Source organism: Pteropus vampyrus, unplaced genomic scaffold (assembly GCF_000151845.1).
Source record: "Pteropus vampyrus isolate Shadow unplaced genomic scaffold, Pvam_2.0 Scaffold89, whole genome shotgun sequence".
In the NCBI taxonomy this organism is placed as follows: domain Eukaryota; kingdom Metazoa; phylum Chordata; class Mammalia; order Chiroptera; family Pteropodidae; genus Pteropus; species Pteropus vampyrus.
This window is the reverse complement of record NW_011888870.1, coordinates 6,292,129-6,308,497: the sequence shown is the minus strand read 5'-3', so window position 1 is coordinate 6,308,497 and position 16,369 is coordinate 6,292,129. Positions and strand designations below refer to the sequence as shown.

The following is a 16,369-nucleotide window of genomic DNA, read 5'->3' as shown; positions in this document are numbered from 1 at the left end:
GAGCAGGTTGAGGTGCTTTTCAAGTCTCATTTCCCCACCAAATTTATTGAGGTATGGTTTACTTAACATACACCCATTTTTAGTGTAAAGTTTGGTGAGTTTTGTAATTATATACACTGATGTAACAACTACCACAATCAACTCGAAACATTTCTTAATGTCCTTTTGCAAAACCCTCCCCAACTTCTGGCTCCAGGCTACCAATGAAATATACTTTGTCACTACAGTTTTCTTATAAATGGAATCAAGCATCATGTAGTTTGTGTCTGGCTTCTTTTTCATAGAGCAATACTTCTGAGATTCATTTGTGCTGTTATATGTATCATAATTAGTTCAACTCTTGAGTAGTATTTCAGTGTGTGGATATACCACAAATTTGTTTATTCATTCAGTTAATGGATATCTGGGGATGTTTCTAGTTTTGACTATTATAAACAATGCTGCTATGAAGTCATATACAAATCTGTCTGTACATATGCTTTCATTTCTCTTGGGTCAAAAAATACCTAAAAATGGAATTACTTAGTCATTTGGTAAGTTATGTTTAGCTTTAAAAGGCATTGTTAAAACTGTTTTCTACTTTGTATTCTCACCAGCAACTCATGAGAGTTCCAGTTGCTCCACATTGTTTTTAATTTTAGCCATTCTAGTTATTTCGTCATTCTAGTGAATATGGTGGTATCTCACTGTGGTTTTAATTTGTATTTCCCTAATGACTAATAATGTAAAGCATTTTTTCAAGTGCTTATTGGCCATATCTTTTGTGCAAAGTATCTATTGAAATCTTTTGCCCATTTTTAAACCGGGTGGTTTGCCCTACTGGAGTGTTGCAAAAATTCTTCATATATTTTGGGTATGTCTTTTATCAGCTATATACATACACTGAGAGTATTTTCTCCCAGTCTTTTTTCTTAATGATGTCTTTCAAAAAGCAGAGTATTTTTTGTTTCTGATGAAGCCCAATTCATCAATTCTTTCATGTTTTTATCTAAGAAATCTTTATGCAGTTCAAAGTCACAAAGCTTTTCACCTACACTTTATTTTTAACTTTTATGTTTAGGTATGATCCATTTTGCATTATTTTTTTATATATGGTTTGAGGTAAAGGCCGAGGTTCATTTTTTCCCTATATGAATATTAAGTGGTTGCTGCATATTTGTTTAAAAGACTAACCTCTTGCTATTTAATTATCTTGGCCTCACTGCTGAAAGTCAATTGACTATATATGTGTGGGTCTATGAACTCCCTATTAGGTTTCATTATCTATATAAGTCTAGCCTTACACTAATACCACACTGTCTTGACTACAATAATCAAGGTTTACATAAGGCTCAAATATAATTTTTGGTGATTTAACTCTAATAATAATCTTTTCCTATCACTATTAGAGAAATATTTCATAGATACCAAATGAGAGACTTTACTATGTATCGAAATATCACACATCCAAAAATTGTGACTATAAGAATTCTTTTCATCCCAAAGTACAAAATGTATTCATTTATTTCTAAAGATAGAAAAAGAGAATAAAAGGTAACTGATTTCATTTATGTGATCAATGAAGTTCAAATGCACTTGGCCCACTGTGGAGGAACTGCCCTAGGGGGGCCCCTAGAAATAAACCTAAAAAAAATCTCAGTCCTTATAAGTGTCCTCTGGTTTATATAAATCTCTTTCTAACTAACCAATTCTTATATATGCTTTACCACAGGGAAAATATAACTTCCCAGGATTTTGACTGCAATTAGAAATACAGTTCTTAAATCAACTAGTTTTATAAACAACCATGTGTACAAGACTAACAAATACAACAGAACCGTGATAACCTTTATCATAAAAATTATTTAACAACTGCAGATTTGTAACCAGTGCTGGAAGGAAAGAAAACATACAAACCTAAAGAGGCAGTCCTTTCATAATTTTCATTTAAAGAAACCTCAAAATTCTAGTGATGTCATGAGTAGTCTAAGAATAATACTGAATTATTTATACCATGGTTTGTTCTCTTTATTCAATAATAAGGTTTAAAATAGTAAAGTCAGCCAATTTCATTTTGCTTGTAATCAATATATAATTAGATTAAAATAATTATAAGCAACAAGACTCTGAAACTACTTTAAAATTTCTAAAAGGACAAAGAACTAGATAAAAAAAATTAAGAGCTTCTACAAAATCAGAATTTTCTGTACTTCTGAATAATTTTTTTGAGAGATCTATGTCCTATTTAATCAAAGGGAAGGTCTCTCCAAGGTCTAGTTTTGCCTGAAGGCTAGAATTAAGATAATCAACAGTATGCAGACATTAACTTACACGTCACCTTACAGTAGTCACAAAAAGAAAATCGATTACAATTCAAACTGAAGCATGAGAAAATATTAAAACAATAAAAAACCTAAAAATTATTTTACAGTGCAAAGTAAAGAGGAATAGGATTCTACTCAAAATTATTTTTTGCCTATAATACCCAGAAAAAAAACCAAAATCACAGGTTGTTTTCATTCAATCTTTCACATCATTTTCTAAAGGTACAATTTATTTTTAAATGGCTTTGAATTTTTAAACTATACTCATTTCTATCTAAAACTCTTTGGTAAGACACTACTGTTTGCTTGCAATCTTCATAAATACTTTCTACCAAAAAACAAAATGAGTTTACCGCAGAGTAAACAGGGTGTTTATAACTCACTAAATTCCTGTTGAGATTATCCGCCCTCAATGTTGTCTTTCAAAACTGCAATAGTAACTTTAACAGTAGATTACGTGTGAAATACTAACAATGTAAGCTTTCAGCTGAATTTCTTTCGATCTCTAACTCCACTCTCAGATTGGTAGCACTGCTTATTAATCTTCCAATTCACTCAGATGACTGGAAACAGCTCTTCACTGAAAAAATGAGGGGAAAAAAATAATAAACTCACTTACCCTTCCTTAGACATTCTCAAAGATCTACTTCCTCTGGATGAGAATACAGGATCAACAAACAAGCTTCACTGATCTCTTGAGAACTGTAGCTCATTTGTTAAAGCACAGAGAACTCAGGCCCTTAGAGGCCCAACAAATTCGGGCACAATGCCGAACCCTAACCAGGCAATATCTTAGGTTTTAAATAGTTGAAAACCTAAGAATAATAGAATAAAAATGGAGAGCAGGAAAAGTAACTAATGGTCTGAACTGTTTAAGACTAGCCAGTTTAGGAAGGAGACAATCCAAATGGCAAGTTCCTGTAAGAGACAGGAATCGTTACTGGCAAACACACAGAAAAAGCAAATTTACCCCCTAATGAGGCCCGCCAACAGTACGCAAACAATGTGAGTTTCACAGAATGGAGCGGCCTTAGTCAGTCCAAATCATTTTTAGTTTACTCTGGGAAAAAAAATAAACAGGATAAATAATATTATGTTTTAATTATCAGGTTAGTTATTTCCTCCCTTAGAAAATGAACAACATGAACTACAAGAGAAAAAAGTAATGTGCCGATCATATTACAGGAGGAACCTAAAGTATTTCCACACTGAGGTCTTTTTTTTCTGATCATTAACTGCTTTTAAGAAAAACATCTGTTACTCAATTGCCTGAAAATTTCAGCTCATGTGAAAAATTTATAGATTTTTGGCATATGGAGGATAAATCCAGAACATTCTAAAGGTTATTTCCAAATTTCAGAGCAAGTTGAGGTTTGAAAGAAAAACATCTGCAACATTCCTGCCTCCTGACCAATATAATGCATAGGGATTATGCAACAGGAGAAGAAATAAACAAGTGTGTTAAAGTCTAAGAACACTGAGATGGTAAATAAATCCTCCTAGTGGTGATTCAAATTAAAAATAAAATATATATGCCTTAAAGAAATACTACTTGAATTAAAAGTCGAAATTAAAAAAAAAAATTGTCTTTTGAATAATTACCTAAACAGTTTACCATAAAAGTTTCTAATATTAAAATGTTTAGTCACCAAGTAACTAAAAGTACTATGAAAAGCTATAAACCCAAACTAAAATTATTTTCAGTTTATTTAGAAAAGGATTATGATGTAATGGAAAGAGAATGAGCACTGAACAACTACATTTAAATCCCAGCTTCTCTACCTTCTGGCTTTGGAACCTTAAATAAATTACTTAACCTAAGCCTGAGATTTTTTATCTATAGAACACAGATAACATCTGGTACGGCTGTTGTCTGTTACATGTAAGCACTCAAAGAACTACTGTAACTTAGAGAGTGGGATACAGGGAAAGCACTGGACTGTAGAGCATTACCTCATCAATACAGCTCTTCGGAAATACTTCTTAAAAATCCAATTCTCAAATTATACATGAATATGAAGGACTTTCATTGACTATCCTCAAACCAAATTCTATAAATACAAGAATATAAACTGAATATGGAAAAATGATTTAATCCTTAAGACTGCTAATTTACCACCTTGTAACATCACAGCTCAGTGTGGTAGAAATAAATGTAATTACTATTTTAAGACTTTACTACTTGCAAAAAGGAAAACAAAAATTCTCACCCGAACAGAGGGTAAATATTTATGAGCTTCCTCTGCAAAAGATACTGTATTGTCTGAAAATGAATAGCTCTTTCAAACTCCGCTCCTATCAAGTAATATTTACTGAATCGCTATGTGCATAATACCAGTAATACTAAAACAAATATGGCAGTCCTTAATTTTAAGGAGTTCGAAGTCTTATAAAAGAGGCCCATTCAATTTTAAAGGTAGTATGTAATTATGATATCAGAGATATGCACAACAGAGAGGTATATCTATCTTCTCTTGGCTGAGTTATATTGAAAGACAGGATGCCAAAGTCATTGTTTCTTTTTAAACTGACACTATGCTAGCACTTTATATATTGATTATCTCATTTAATCGTCAAATAACCATGAGGTAGAAATTATTCTAATTCATAGATAACAACACAAAAGTTTTACAGAATTTAAATATTGTGATTCTATTGAAATTAAATGGAATGATCCAAAATGCTAACAGCAGGCCCAAGCTCTTAAACACCATGGTAAAAAAGATTAGCAGGTGTTAATCAGGCTAAGAGGAAAAGAGGGAGTGGGAAAACATTTTAATAAAAGAGGTACTATGAACAAAAAGCACAGTGACAGACATTATGACGTATGGGAGAAAAAAACTAGATGTAGTTCAGAGTTGATAGACCAGAGTTTGAAGAAGGGAACTGCTCAGAAGAGAGAGAGGAAAAAAAAGGGAGCTGCTCAAGATGAAATCAGAAAGGAAAAGATCAATCTTATAGGGCCTTAAATACAATGTTAAGGGGCTTAAAATTTATCCTATAGTACAGTGGATGTGATGGCTCTGAAGGTTTTAAGCAGGGTGATAACATGATTTTAAAACACATTTGAAGAGCAGTCTGAAGGCAGAGACCTAGTGGGGGTTACTGTAGTAATCCAGAACAGTGACAACCAGAGCCTGGACTAGCACCATCAAGAATAAAAGAAAAAATGTAGATATAAAGTTCATATTAAAGGAGGTTCATATTAAAGTGTGAATATGCTTGAGTGTGTGTGTGTGTGTGTGTGTGTGTGTGTGTTTAAATGTATTGAAGAGAGACTAAAAAAGAAAAGGGACTAAGATGATGTTTACCCAAAAGGCAAATGAAGGAGAACTTTCACATTTAACTCTATATTTCTGTATTCCTGAAAATTGTACAATAAAAATTTACTCATGTATTACCTAACCATTTTAAACTTTTTAAGACATAAAATTTGGGATTGATGATTATATTAATCCCCACTTCTTGGATCTATGATAGTCACATTCAGAGATGGCTGAATTTCCTAGTGAACGTACGTAGTAACAATAAAGTTCTCTTTTAAAAAACTCTGAAAAGGAAGCAGTTGGAAACAGAGCCAGAATGTGCTTCATGTCTTTTGATTCTTAAACCAAAGCTCACTAATTAAGATTTAGATGTTTAATATATAATTGGGAACTATAAAAAGTAGCATAGTATATTTGAAACAAGATTCTAAAATGGAATTCTGAAACTAAAAATTATAAAAACCAAAATTAAAAATGTGAGGAATAGATTCAGGCCAGAAGTAGTGAACTGGAAGTAGGTCAGGAAAAACCTCCCAGAATGTAACACGGAGAGAAAAAAGATAGAAAATACAAAAGAAAGGATAAGAGAAATGAGGACACAGTGCTAAAGTCTAGCATATGCTTATTAGAGTTCAGAAAAACAGAAGAGAGAGGGGACAATATATGAAAGATAATGACTGAGAATTTACAAAACCGATTAAAGATGAGTAGAGAATTAAGAACTCCAATGAACCTCACACAAAATAAGCAAAGAAAAATCTAAAGTTTATTACCTATCACTTCGGGGAGGAACATGAGAGTCTCATATATGCCTTTTGCATGGTTTTGACTTTTGAAAGCACATTACTATTACATATAATAATAATGTTGTCAAACAGTACGTATTATTATGTAACATTATATATTATGCTAAATAACAAATGCAATTAAATCAGTAAGAATGGAAAGGAAAAAACCACTTAAGTAAAAACAGACAGATGAACCTAATTACACTGCATACAAATACCCTAACCACACTGATTGTAAAAATAGCAAGAATGGACTAATCCAAGCAACTAAAAACAACAGTATTTGACTATGTATCTTTAGTCACTGGCAGAGTAGAGCAAGAGAAGTACTGTAAACAAATCATGAATTTTTAAAGTTTGTTATGGTATGGGTAAATCAATTCTGAAACTATTTTAGATGTATTATTAGATTGAGCAAATGAGTAAATATGTTGATGTTGCTAGAAGCCAGGGTTCTCACTGTAGAACAAGAGACATACAAACATGGAATGGGAGTGGACAGAAAGAACCTTCTTGGGATAAACTGGAATTGGAAGTAATGGTATGAACTCTTGATGTCTAAGAATGTATATCCAATGAAAATAACCTTCATGAATAAAGGTAAAGACATTTCTAAAACACTCCACCCAAAATAAGCAGAATACACATTCTTGTCAAGTACATACTGAAGATAATAAAAGACAGACCATATGTTGGCCCATAAGCCAAACCTCAATAAATTTAAATGGACTGAATCATACAAAATCTGTTCTCCACCACAGTGAAAAGAGCAACAGCAAAAGGCAACTTGGGTCATTCACAAATATGTGTAAATTCAATGACACGTTCTTCAATAACCAATGGGTCAAAAAGAAATCACAAGGGAAATGAGAAAATATTCAGAGGTAACTGAAAACAAAAACACAACATATTGAAAATTTTAGGATGCAGCAAAAGCTGGACTCAGAAGAAAATTTATAGCTTTAAATGCATATGTTAAGAAAGAAAAAATATCTCAAATCAGTAACCTAAACTTCTATCTTAAGAAATTAGAAAAGAGCAAATTAAACTCAAAGCAAGCAGGAGGAAGGAAACAATAAAGATTAGAGCAGAGATAAATAAAATACAAAAACACTGGAGAAAAATCAATGAAACCAAAAGTTGCCTTAAACAAAATAGACAAACATTTAGCTAGACTGATAATGAAAAAAAGAGAAGATAAACTACTAAAATCAGGAATGAACACAGACATTACAGCCAACATTCTAGAAAAAATATATATATAAGAAAATACCACAAGCAACTGTATGTCAATATATTAGGTAACTCAGATAAAATGAACAAATACCTAAAAACACACAAATCACCAACATTGACTCACAGAAATAGAAAATTCTAACAGACTTATAATAGAGATTAAGTCAGTAATCAAAAAACTTTCAACAGAGAAAAGCTGAGAACTGATAGCTTCACTGGTAAATTCTATCAAATATTTAAAGAATTAACACAAATTCTTCTCAAATTCTTCCAAAAAAAAAAAAAACAGGAACATATCATTCTATGAAGCCAGTATTACATCCTGATAGCAAAGCCTGATAAGGCATCACAAGGAAAGAAAAATATAAAACAATATCCTTTATGAACGTAGATGCAAAAATCCTCAACAAAATACTAGTAAACCAAATCCAACAGCCCACTAAAAGAATTATACACCATGACCAAGTGGGATTTGTCCCAAGAATGCAAGGTTGATTCAACATACAAATATTTAAAAGGACAAAAGCCCCATGTTCATTTCAATAGATGTAGAAAAAAGCATTCTGATACTTACACAACTATATGATACAACACAGATGAATCTTGAAAACATTAGGCTGTGTGAAAGAAGCCAGACACAGAAAACCACACACTGTATGATTCCATTTATATGAAATGTCCAGAACAGGCAATTCCATAAAGGCAGAAAGTAAATTACTGGTTGCCAGAAGCTGGGGAGAGAAGAGAATGGGGAGTGACTACTAATGGGTATGGAGTTTCTATTTGGGGTGATGAAAATGTTCTGGAATCAGATAATGGTTATGGTTATACAACTTGGTCAACATACAAAAAAACACTGAATTGTATACTACTATTTAAGTGAATTATACCTCAATAAAAGCTGGGTTTTTTTTTTTAAATAACATATGAAAAAACAAATCAGTAAGAAAAAGACAACCCAACTGGCAAATGACTTGAACAGGCAAGTCACAAAAGAGGATATCTAAATGTCTAGTTAATATACAGAGGTGTTCAACATAATCATTCATCAAAAAATACAAATTAAAGACAAATTCAAAATGAGATGCCACTACATATCCACTAGAATAATAAAATGATTAATATTACAGTGCTGGCGACATTGCTCTCATACATTGTGGGTAGAACTGTAATAAGAGCAACCACTTGGGGAAACTACTTTGCAGTATCCACTGAAAATAAACATATGCTTACTCTAGGGCCCAGCAATTTTATTCCTAGATAGAAACCAAGAGAAATGAGTACATATATCCACCAAAAGACATGCTCCAGAATGTTTACAGCACCATTATTCTTATTTTTTAAATTAAAATACAGTAAAATTGAACTTTGGGGTTATTCCTGATCATGGATTTTTAACACATTATAGATTCATGTAATACCATCACAATCAGGAATCAAAACAGTTCCATCACCCCAAAAAACTCTATCCTGCTCTCCTTTTATCGTCACACTTCCCCTCCTCTGACAATTCCTAGAACCCACTGATTTGTTCTGTGTCACGACAATTTTGTCTCAGTGAATGTCATATAAATAGAATCACACAGCATGTAAGTTTTTGAGACTGGTGTCTTTGACTCGGCATTAGGTCTCTGAGAGTCATCCAAGTTGCTATGTGTACCAATAATTGGTTCTTTTTTCCTGAGTTATAGTTCACTGAATAGATATACTGTATTTTGTTTATGTGTTCACCATTGAAGGATATTTGGGTCATTCCTAGTTTGACACAATTTTAAAGAGAGATACTATATACATTATTCATGTACAACCATAAATTTTCATTTCTCTATAGTAAATATCTAGGAGTAAAATTTTTGAGTCATACGATAAGTGTCTCTATAAGAAACTACAAAACTGTTTTGGAGAGTGGTTGTACCATTTTGTCTTTTACCAGCAATGTAAGAGAATTCCAGTTGTTCCACAACCTTGGTCACACTTGGTATTGTCAGTATTTTTTATTTTAGCCACTGTAATAGGCATATACATTGTTGTTTTAATTTGTATTTCCTAATAGCTAACGATGCTGACCAAGTGCTTTTATGACATCCATATATTCTCTGTAGTGACATGTTAGTTTCTTGCCCATTTCTTCATTGGGTTGTTCTCATATTGTTGAATTTTATATATTCTGGATACAAGTCCTATATCAGATGCGTGATTTACAAATATTTTCTCAGACTATAATCGCTTCATACTTAATAACTAAAAACTGGAAAAAGCCCAAAGATCCATCAACAGAAAAGCAATAAACTATGGTATACTGATACATTGGGATGCCACATAGTAATAAAGAACGAAATACTGATAGACACAAAAACATGGATGAATCTCTCTCTGACATTACATTGAATAAAAGAAGCCACAGCCAGAATCCTTGAAGGTGAAATATGCTATCTAACTATGAATAACATTTTCTCCACCTGAATTTATTACAGGATTTCATTAAATCAAAGATGTGCTACCTTTTATTCTTTCTCTTCCTTGCCACCGCCACCGCCACCACCACCATCACTTTTCCTTTTTATTTTACTTTAACATATGTTTTCGAAAGAAGCATAGAGGGAATGGTGGCAGAGAAACAAACTGAGAATATTTTAGGAGCAAGTATCTTCTTTTGAACAATAAAGCTTAGAGAATTTATATTCTATAAAGTAGTATATCACCACACATTTGTATCAAAAACACACAGAATACCTATTATGTAGAAAAAGTATGTCAGAGAGTATTTTTTAAAATTTTTGTTAACTGTAATATTCACATGTAGTAGTAAGAAATCATAGACAGATACCCTGTATGCTTTACCCAGTTTCCCCCAACGGAAACGACTTGCATAAATATAGTATAGTAGCACGACCAGAAAACTGACATTGACACAATTCACCAACCTTTTTCAGATTTCACCAGTTTTACATGCACTTGTGTGTGTGTACAGACTCATGTAATCACCACTAGTGTCAAGATATAAAACAGTTTTATCACGAGGCGTCCTTATGCTACTGTTTTATAGCTACATCTACCTCCCTCTACCCACCCCAATCCCTAACTCCTGGCAACCACCACTCTGTTCTCAATCTCCATAATTTTGTCATTTTGAGAATGTTCCAGACATGGAATCATACAGTATATAAACTTTTGAGATTGGCTTTATTAACTTGACATAATTTTCTTGAGATATATCAAAGCTGGCTGTATTAATAGTTCATTCCTTTTTCTTACTGAATAGTATTCCTTAGATGAAATGTCTGTGGTGAAATAAATAGCCTAAAAAATCTTACTAGTCCTTGAATCCTCATCTGTCATTCCCTAGGAATGTGAAACACTAATCAAAGCATTAGAATGAAAAAAAAAAAAAATTAACACAGTTCTGATACTCTTCTTGATTCTTATTCTGACAAGAAATATGCCATCTGGGCATTATTTAGAGAACATGGCTCCTTGGCATTCCTGAGAATCTGTATTTTCCATGTGATTTTCAATTTATAAAATGGCTATAGAAATTTTAACAACTTATCCATTTGAGTATTTGAATCCATGCTAAAATGACAGGTTAAATAGTTTGATTGATAACATAACTAAAAGGCTGAATGACATTCGTGTGATATCTATAAGTGGTTAAGAGAGAAATAAATTAAAATTTATCAAATTGGCAGTCTCTACCCAGAATCTGATACCTGCCTTTAATTTGAGGTTTAAAAAAATCATCATTTCTAATTCTACTAGTGCGCCAAGCTACAGGTATTACAAAATAATTTTATCTAAGTATACAAATTCCTTCTTATCCCTTAAACATATATAACAAATTTATTTTTATTGGAGAAGAAACTATTATTCAGCAGGTTTAAATAAAGACTGGTGTGGCTTTAGAAGCCTAAATTTCAATTTAAAAAATAATTTCAGATATATGTATAAAGAACTTTAAATACAAAGTGATTATATCTTTTAAAATAAGGCAAAAAACTGGTTAACAAAAACTTCACAAGCCCAATTACTTATCAAATTTCAGTACAACATGATAAACACCACTGCTGAATTCATAAGCTGTTTTCATTAAGAAAGTCAACTCACAGAAATTCTTCTGTACTATAATCATCAAAACTTTAAAAGGGCAAAACTACCTCACTTCAGCATCCTGGGCACAGTCAACATGGAGATGAGATGAAAAATGTAATTGTTCCATTCTGGGATTTAGTAGATACAAATTCTAATCTATACTGATCACTATTAGAATCTAGGTGTTAAACAAAGAGCTGTTTAAGAGATAACTGCATAACCTGCCTCCTTCAAGGCACTATAACATCTGAGCAGCTCTGCCTATCTTCCAACCACACAGCAAAATATATTTCAATGAAGGGTTTGGCGTGATGATTACCATCAAGCTTAGAATACTCAACAACCATAATAAGGAAGTAAAAAAACAAGTCATACATTCTTAAGGCTAGTTTCTTAATAATGACACATCATTTCCATTTTGAAATTTAGAGGACTAATATTAAGCAAGAAAAAGGCTAGAAGTTAGATGTTTATTTATTTAACTAAAAATATTTAGCTTCTTCTAAAAGTGAATTCGAAGACATCACATACAATGTGCAGTTTATGATAAAAGATCACAACAGTCTGCCTGATTTAGTCAATGATAAATTACCAACTCTGATAAATGTCTTTAATAAAAGCCCTGGAAACAGAATACTCTTAATTGACTTAACTAGAAAACTAAAATAAATGTCTTCTAAAAGGTTTCTATTTAAAATTTTTAATTAACAAAAGCAAATATCTATAAGAGTTCAAGAACCCAATTTTTTATGTTAAAAGTTTTGTAATATGCTACAATATAAACCTTGATGACATAAGGTTCAGTGAAATAAACCAGTCACAAAAAGACAAATGTTGTATGATTGTACTTATATGAGGTACTTAGAATAATCAAAATCATAGACAGAAAGTATAATGGTGGTTGTTTGCCAGGGGCTGGAGAGAGGGACGAATGGGGAGTTACTGTTTAATAGGTATAGAGTTCCAATTTTATAAGATGAAAGAGGTATGGTTATGGATGGTGGTGATGTGGCTGCACAACAATATGAATGTATTTAAAACCACTGAACTGTACACTTAAAAATGGTTAAGATGGTAAATTTCGTGTTTTGTATACTTTACCACAATAAAAAGAAAAGTTTCAAATGATCTAAAAAATTCAAACCTTTGAAGATGCTTTTACTATTGTTTCTATTATTTCCGATTGCACTCAATTATATGAAGAATGCAGAGTGCAAAGCCTGTCTAAAATCTTCCAGGAAATATCATTCCAAATGAGTCAGTAGTACACTCAGGCTATGACATACTAAATGCAATTAGGACACTTGATGTTTACTAGATGATCTCTCTTCATTGCGTAATTCTAGCCCTTGTTTCCATGAATAAATGTTACATCATAACCAAATATACACTTTACAGAATGAAGACTAAGCAAATAATTGAACAGAAAGTATAAAACACCTTTCTATACATAAATCTCTCCCAACTGCATATGTTGTTTTATTTATACAGATACACATAAACACGCTGTTTTACACTTTAATTTACACTTATCTAGCAACATGTCTCATATATTACAGAGAATCATTAGTACCACTGACTGATTTTGAGTCTTCATGCCTTGATGACCCTGAAATGTTTTTACTTTTTCAGGGTTTAAGGAGTAACATCTAGAAATGCTACACAGTCTGATATTTCTACTTAATAGAGTTAAATTTGTTATGAAATATCTTGTTTCTTTTGAATAAACACACACCAGAGAATTGTCATGAGTGTTGAAATTATGACCAGGACTGGGAGTTTGTTCAGTAAATGCTCAGCCTGTTTTCACTTGTGGATCAGCTGATTAAAGATTCTAACGTGCAGTTGTGGAACATAAGCTAAGCTCCCAAGTAAGCAATTATTAATTGATAATTATTAAGTTCAAAGCAAAAAAAAAAATTTTTTTATTGAGTCTAGAGCTTTCGAAGTTAGAAGAAACTTATTTAATCCTAACTCTTTACAAATGAAGAAACCACTACCCAGAGAGGCAAAATGGCCTCCCTCCACAACCCAAGATCACAATTTCACAAAATGTGAACCCAACTCTTCTGACTCTGGCTCCAATTGTTTACTTTTTTCATTGCTTAGAACTGATTTCAGAGACAACATTATAATCTTGTATTTTGTCATCTTCACGAACGTTCCTACATCCAATGTATCATAAATATATTCTGTATATGACTCTTAAGACTTTCACATTTTTAAAGGAGATAAATACAATTGTGTGCATTTCCTGTAGATGTTGATTATTAAAATTATGTACAAAACTCAATATAAATTAAATTTTTTGGTTCAGTGGAGCATAACACTAGTATAAATATGTCTTATCTTTCTTTCCCTGGTAGATTTGCATCGCTAAGTGATCAAAAAACTGTGGAGGCCATAAAACAAGGTAAAAAGGTATACTGCCTAGAGTGGGATGGATTAGGGCTTCTACCTTGCCAAGACAGAGATTTGTTTGTTAGCCCACATGTTTAATTTAGGTCACATTTTTGAGCTCCAAGAGAGTAGTATGTGAAATATAAAAATGTGCTGGATGAAGCGAAAAATAATGGTTTCCATTGCATGAAGCTGTTTTTCAACCCTTTCAACAAATACTTGAAATTGTTTTGGGTGCAAAGAAAACATAAAACTCCTTTGACCAAATCAAATCAAGAAAATATGAGTGTTCCCAATAAATATAACAAACAAAAAGAAAAAGCAGAATAAAAGATTATTTGGAATTTGGAAAAGGCAGTACTCATGTTTTAAACTCAGAGTACAAAAATTAGCACATTTTGAGAGGGTCAGGGTTCACTATTTGCAACCTTTTAAGAATGTGACACAGGTTGGCTAGAAAGTTATCAGAAAAAGTGATAAAAGTTTGTACATATCATGAATTGATTTGAATATAAAGATTTTTATTTTGAAAGTCTTTTTTATCAAATTATCTCAACAGTTTTCAAAAGATTATTATGTAGTACAAGTAATACTTATAATATTTATCCTTACATTATTTTTTTCATAATATAAATATTAATATTAGAGTAAGTTTTTAAAAAGCTACATAGTAAGAGACCTACCATCAGGGAAATGTCACCAGCCTACTTTAAAAACCAACTATTGATACAATAATTAACTTTAAAAACATTCACTATCAAGTAACTATTTCCTTCAAGATATTAATTCTCCTGAAATACTAAAATTTTACCTAATTTGGACCTAGCTTTCCATACAGAGAAGAATGGAATCAGAATAATTTTTTTGTCAGAATTATTTTAACTTATCTGTATAAACAAGTTTAGACATCTTTCCGGAAAGATTTTAAAAGTATTTCCTCTTTCCTGTAGCCTAAAAACAGATGAGTAATTATGAGTTGTTGCAGACTTCCTGGAGTTTCCATGCAACTTTTCAGCACAACCAATACACCAGCATTTCTACTGATTCCTGGCTTTCCTCAGAATGGGAGGCAAAGATAGTTCTAGTAGAGCCCAGATCTTTCTATTCTATAAATTCACAGAAAGTATAAACTTCTAACTTCTAAAAACAAATGATTCCTAAATGCAGTACCTATTTCCAAGTATCTTAGCTACTTAAGATTTAGATAGAAGCAACCATTGAATTGAATTTATTAAAAGTGGCAAATAAACTGAAAATACATTTTAAACACTTAAGGAGAAAATGAATTAGAGAAAATTTTAAAGTCTTAATATAAAAAAATACTGCTAATACCCAGAGTTGCTCACATTTAATCTAACATGCAGGAGCCGACACAATTTAAAAAATCTAGTTCAAAATTATGTTTGTAGTAAATGTCAATTAAGTATTTCAGTCTTACTAAGGGACAATTTTCCAGCAGCTGAAAACTGTGTCCTTAGTGACTTTTATTAATAAGCAGCAGTGATAAATATTAAATAAGTCAGCAGCAGCAGTTTAATGTACTAGTGGTTAAAAGGCTGGACTTTGGACTGGGTTTGAACCATAAACTACCGATATGATCTAGGGAATTTATTCTAATTTCTCTGTACATTAACTTAATCATCTGCAAAATGAAGATAATATGTACCCACTTTATATAGCTGTTTTGAGGATTAAAACACAAAACACTCACCGATGATAGGCTTCTCGCCGATACTTTTTCAGGGCATGCTTATCCATGTTAGCAGGCATATCTGCTGCATTCTGTAACCGATCACTCCAAGAGGTTGTCATTTTAATTGTATGCTGAATTCTAGAAAAGAAAATCAGTACTGTAATTTAGTAGCTTAATGTTGGTATCTTTATGCTGATATCTGATTTTTTTAAAAACTCAGAAATACTCTAAGCTTGCAAATTGCCTGATATAATTATCTATTTAAATATATTGAACATGGTAAATTTACTGAAAAATATACTGACATTTCTAAACTATGTAAATTTAGAAAAATAATTTCATATTACTTCTATAAAGATAATATGCATCACTTCTAAATAACTAAGCATAACAGTCAATAATACCTAACTTTAATTCTAAATTCTAGAAAAGGAACTGAGACCACAGATTTGTGGAAATACATAATTTTCAGTTAATTTTTTTAAAAGATGTATCAACAATTTTAAAAAATATTTTATTTTTCAATTAGTTGACATACAACATTATATTATTTTCAGGTGTACAACACAGCGATTAGACATTTACATTACTTAC

General features: G+C 31.9%; 1 protein-coding gene across 2 annotated transcripts in view; it reads right to left on the bottom strand.

The window, feature by feature from the left end:
* The window catches only part of LOC105294543 (cytosolic purine 5'-nucleotidase), a 57,667-nt gene extending 41,725 nt beyond the window's left edge, over positions 1 to 15,942 (bottom strand). For both annotated transcript variants that reach the window (XM_023532749.1, XM_011363809.2), the window contains exon 1: positions 15,794 to 15,942. In XM_023532749.1, the coding sequence (XP_023388517.1) occupies positions 15,794 to 15,894 (101 nt within the window). In that variant the 5' untranslated portion in view covers positions 15,895 to 15,942. The remainder of the gene's footprint in view (positions 1 to 15,793) is intronic.
* Between the last annotated feature and the right edge of the window lie 427 nt (positions 15,943 to 16,369).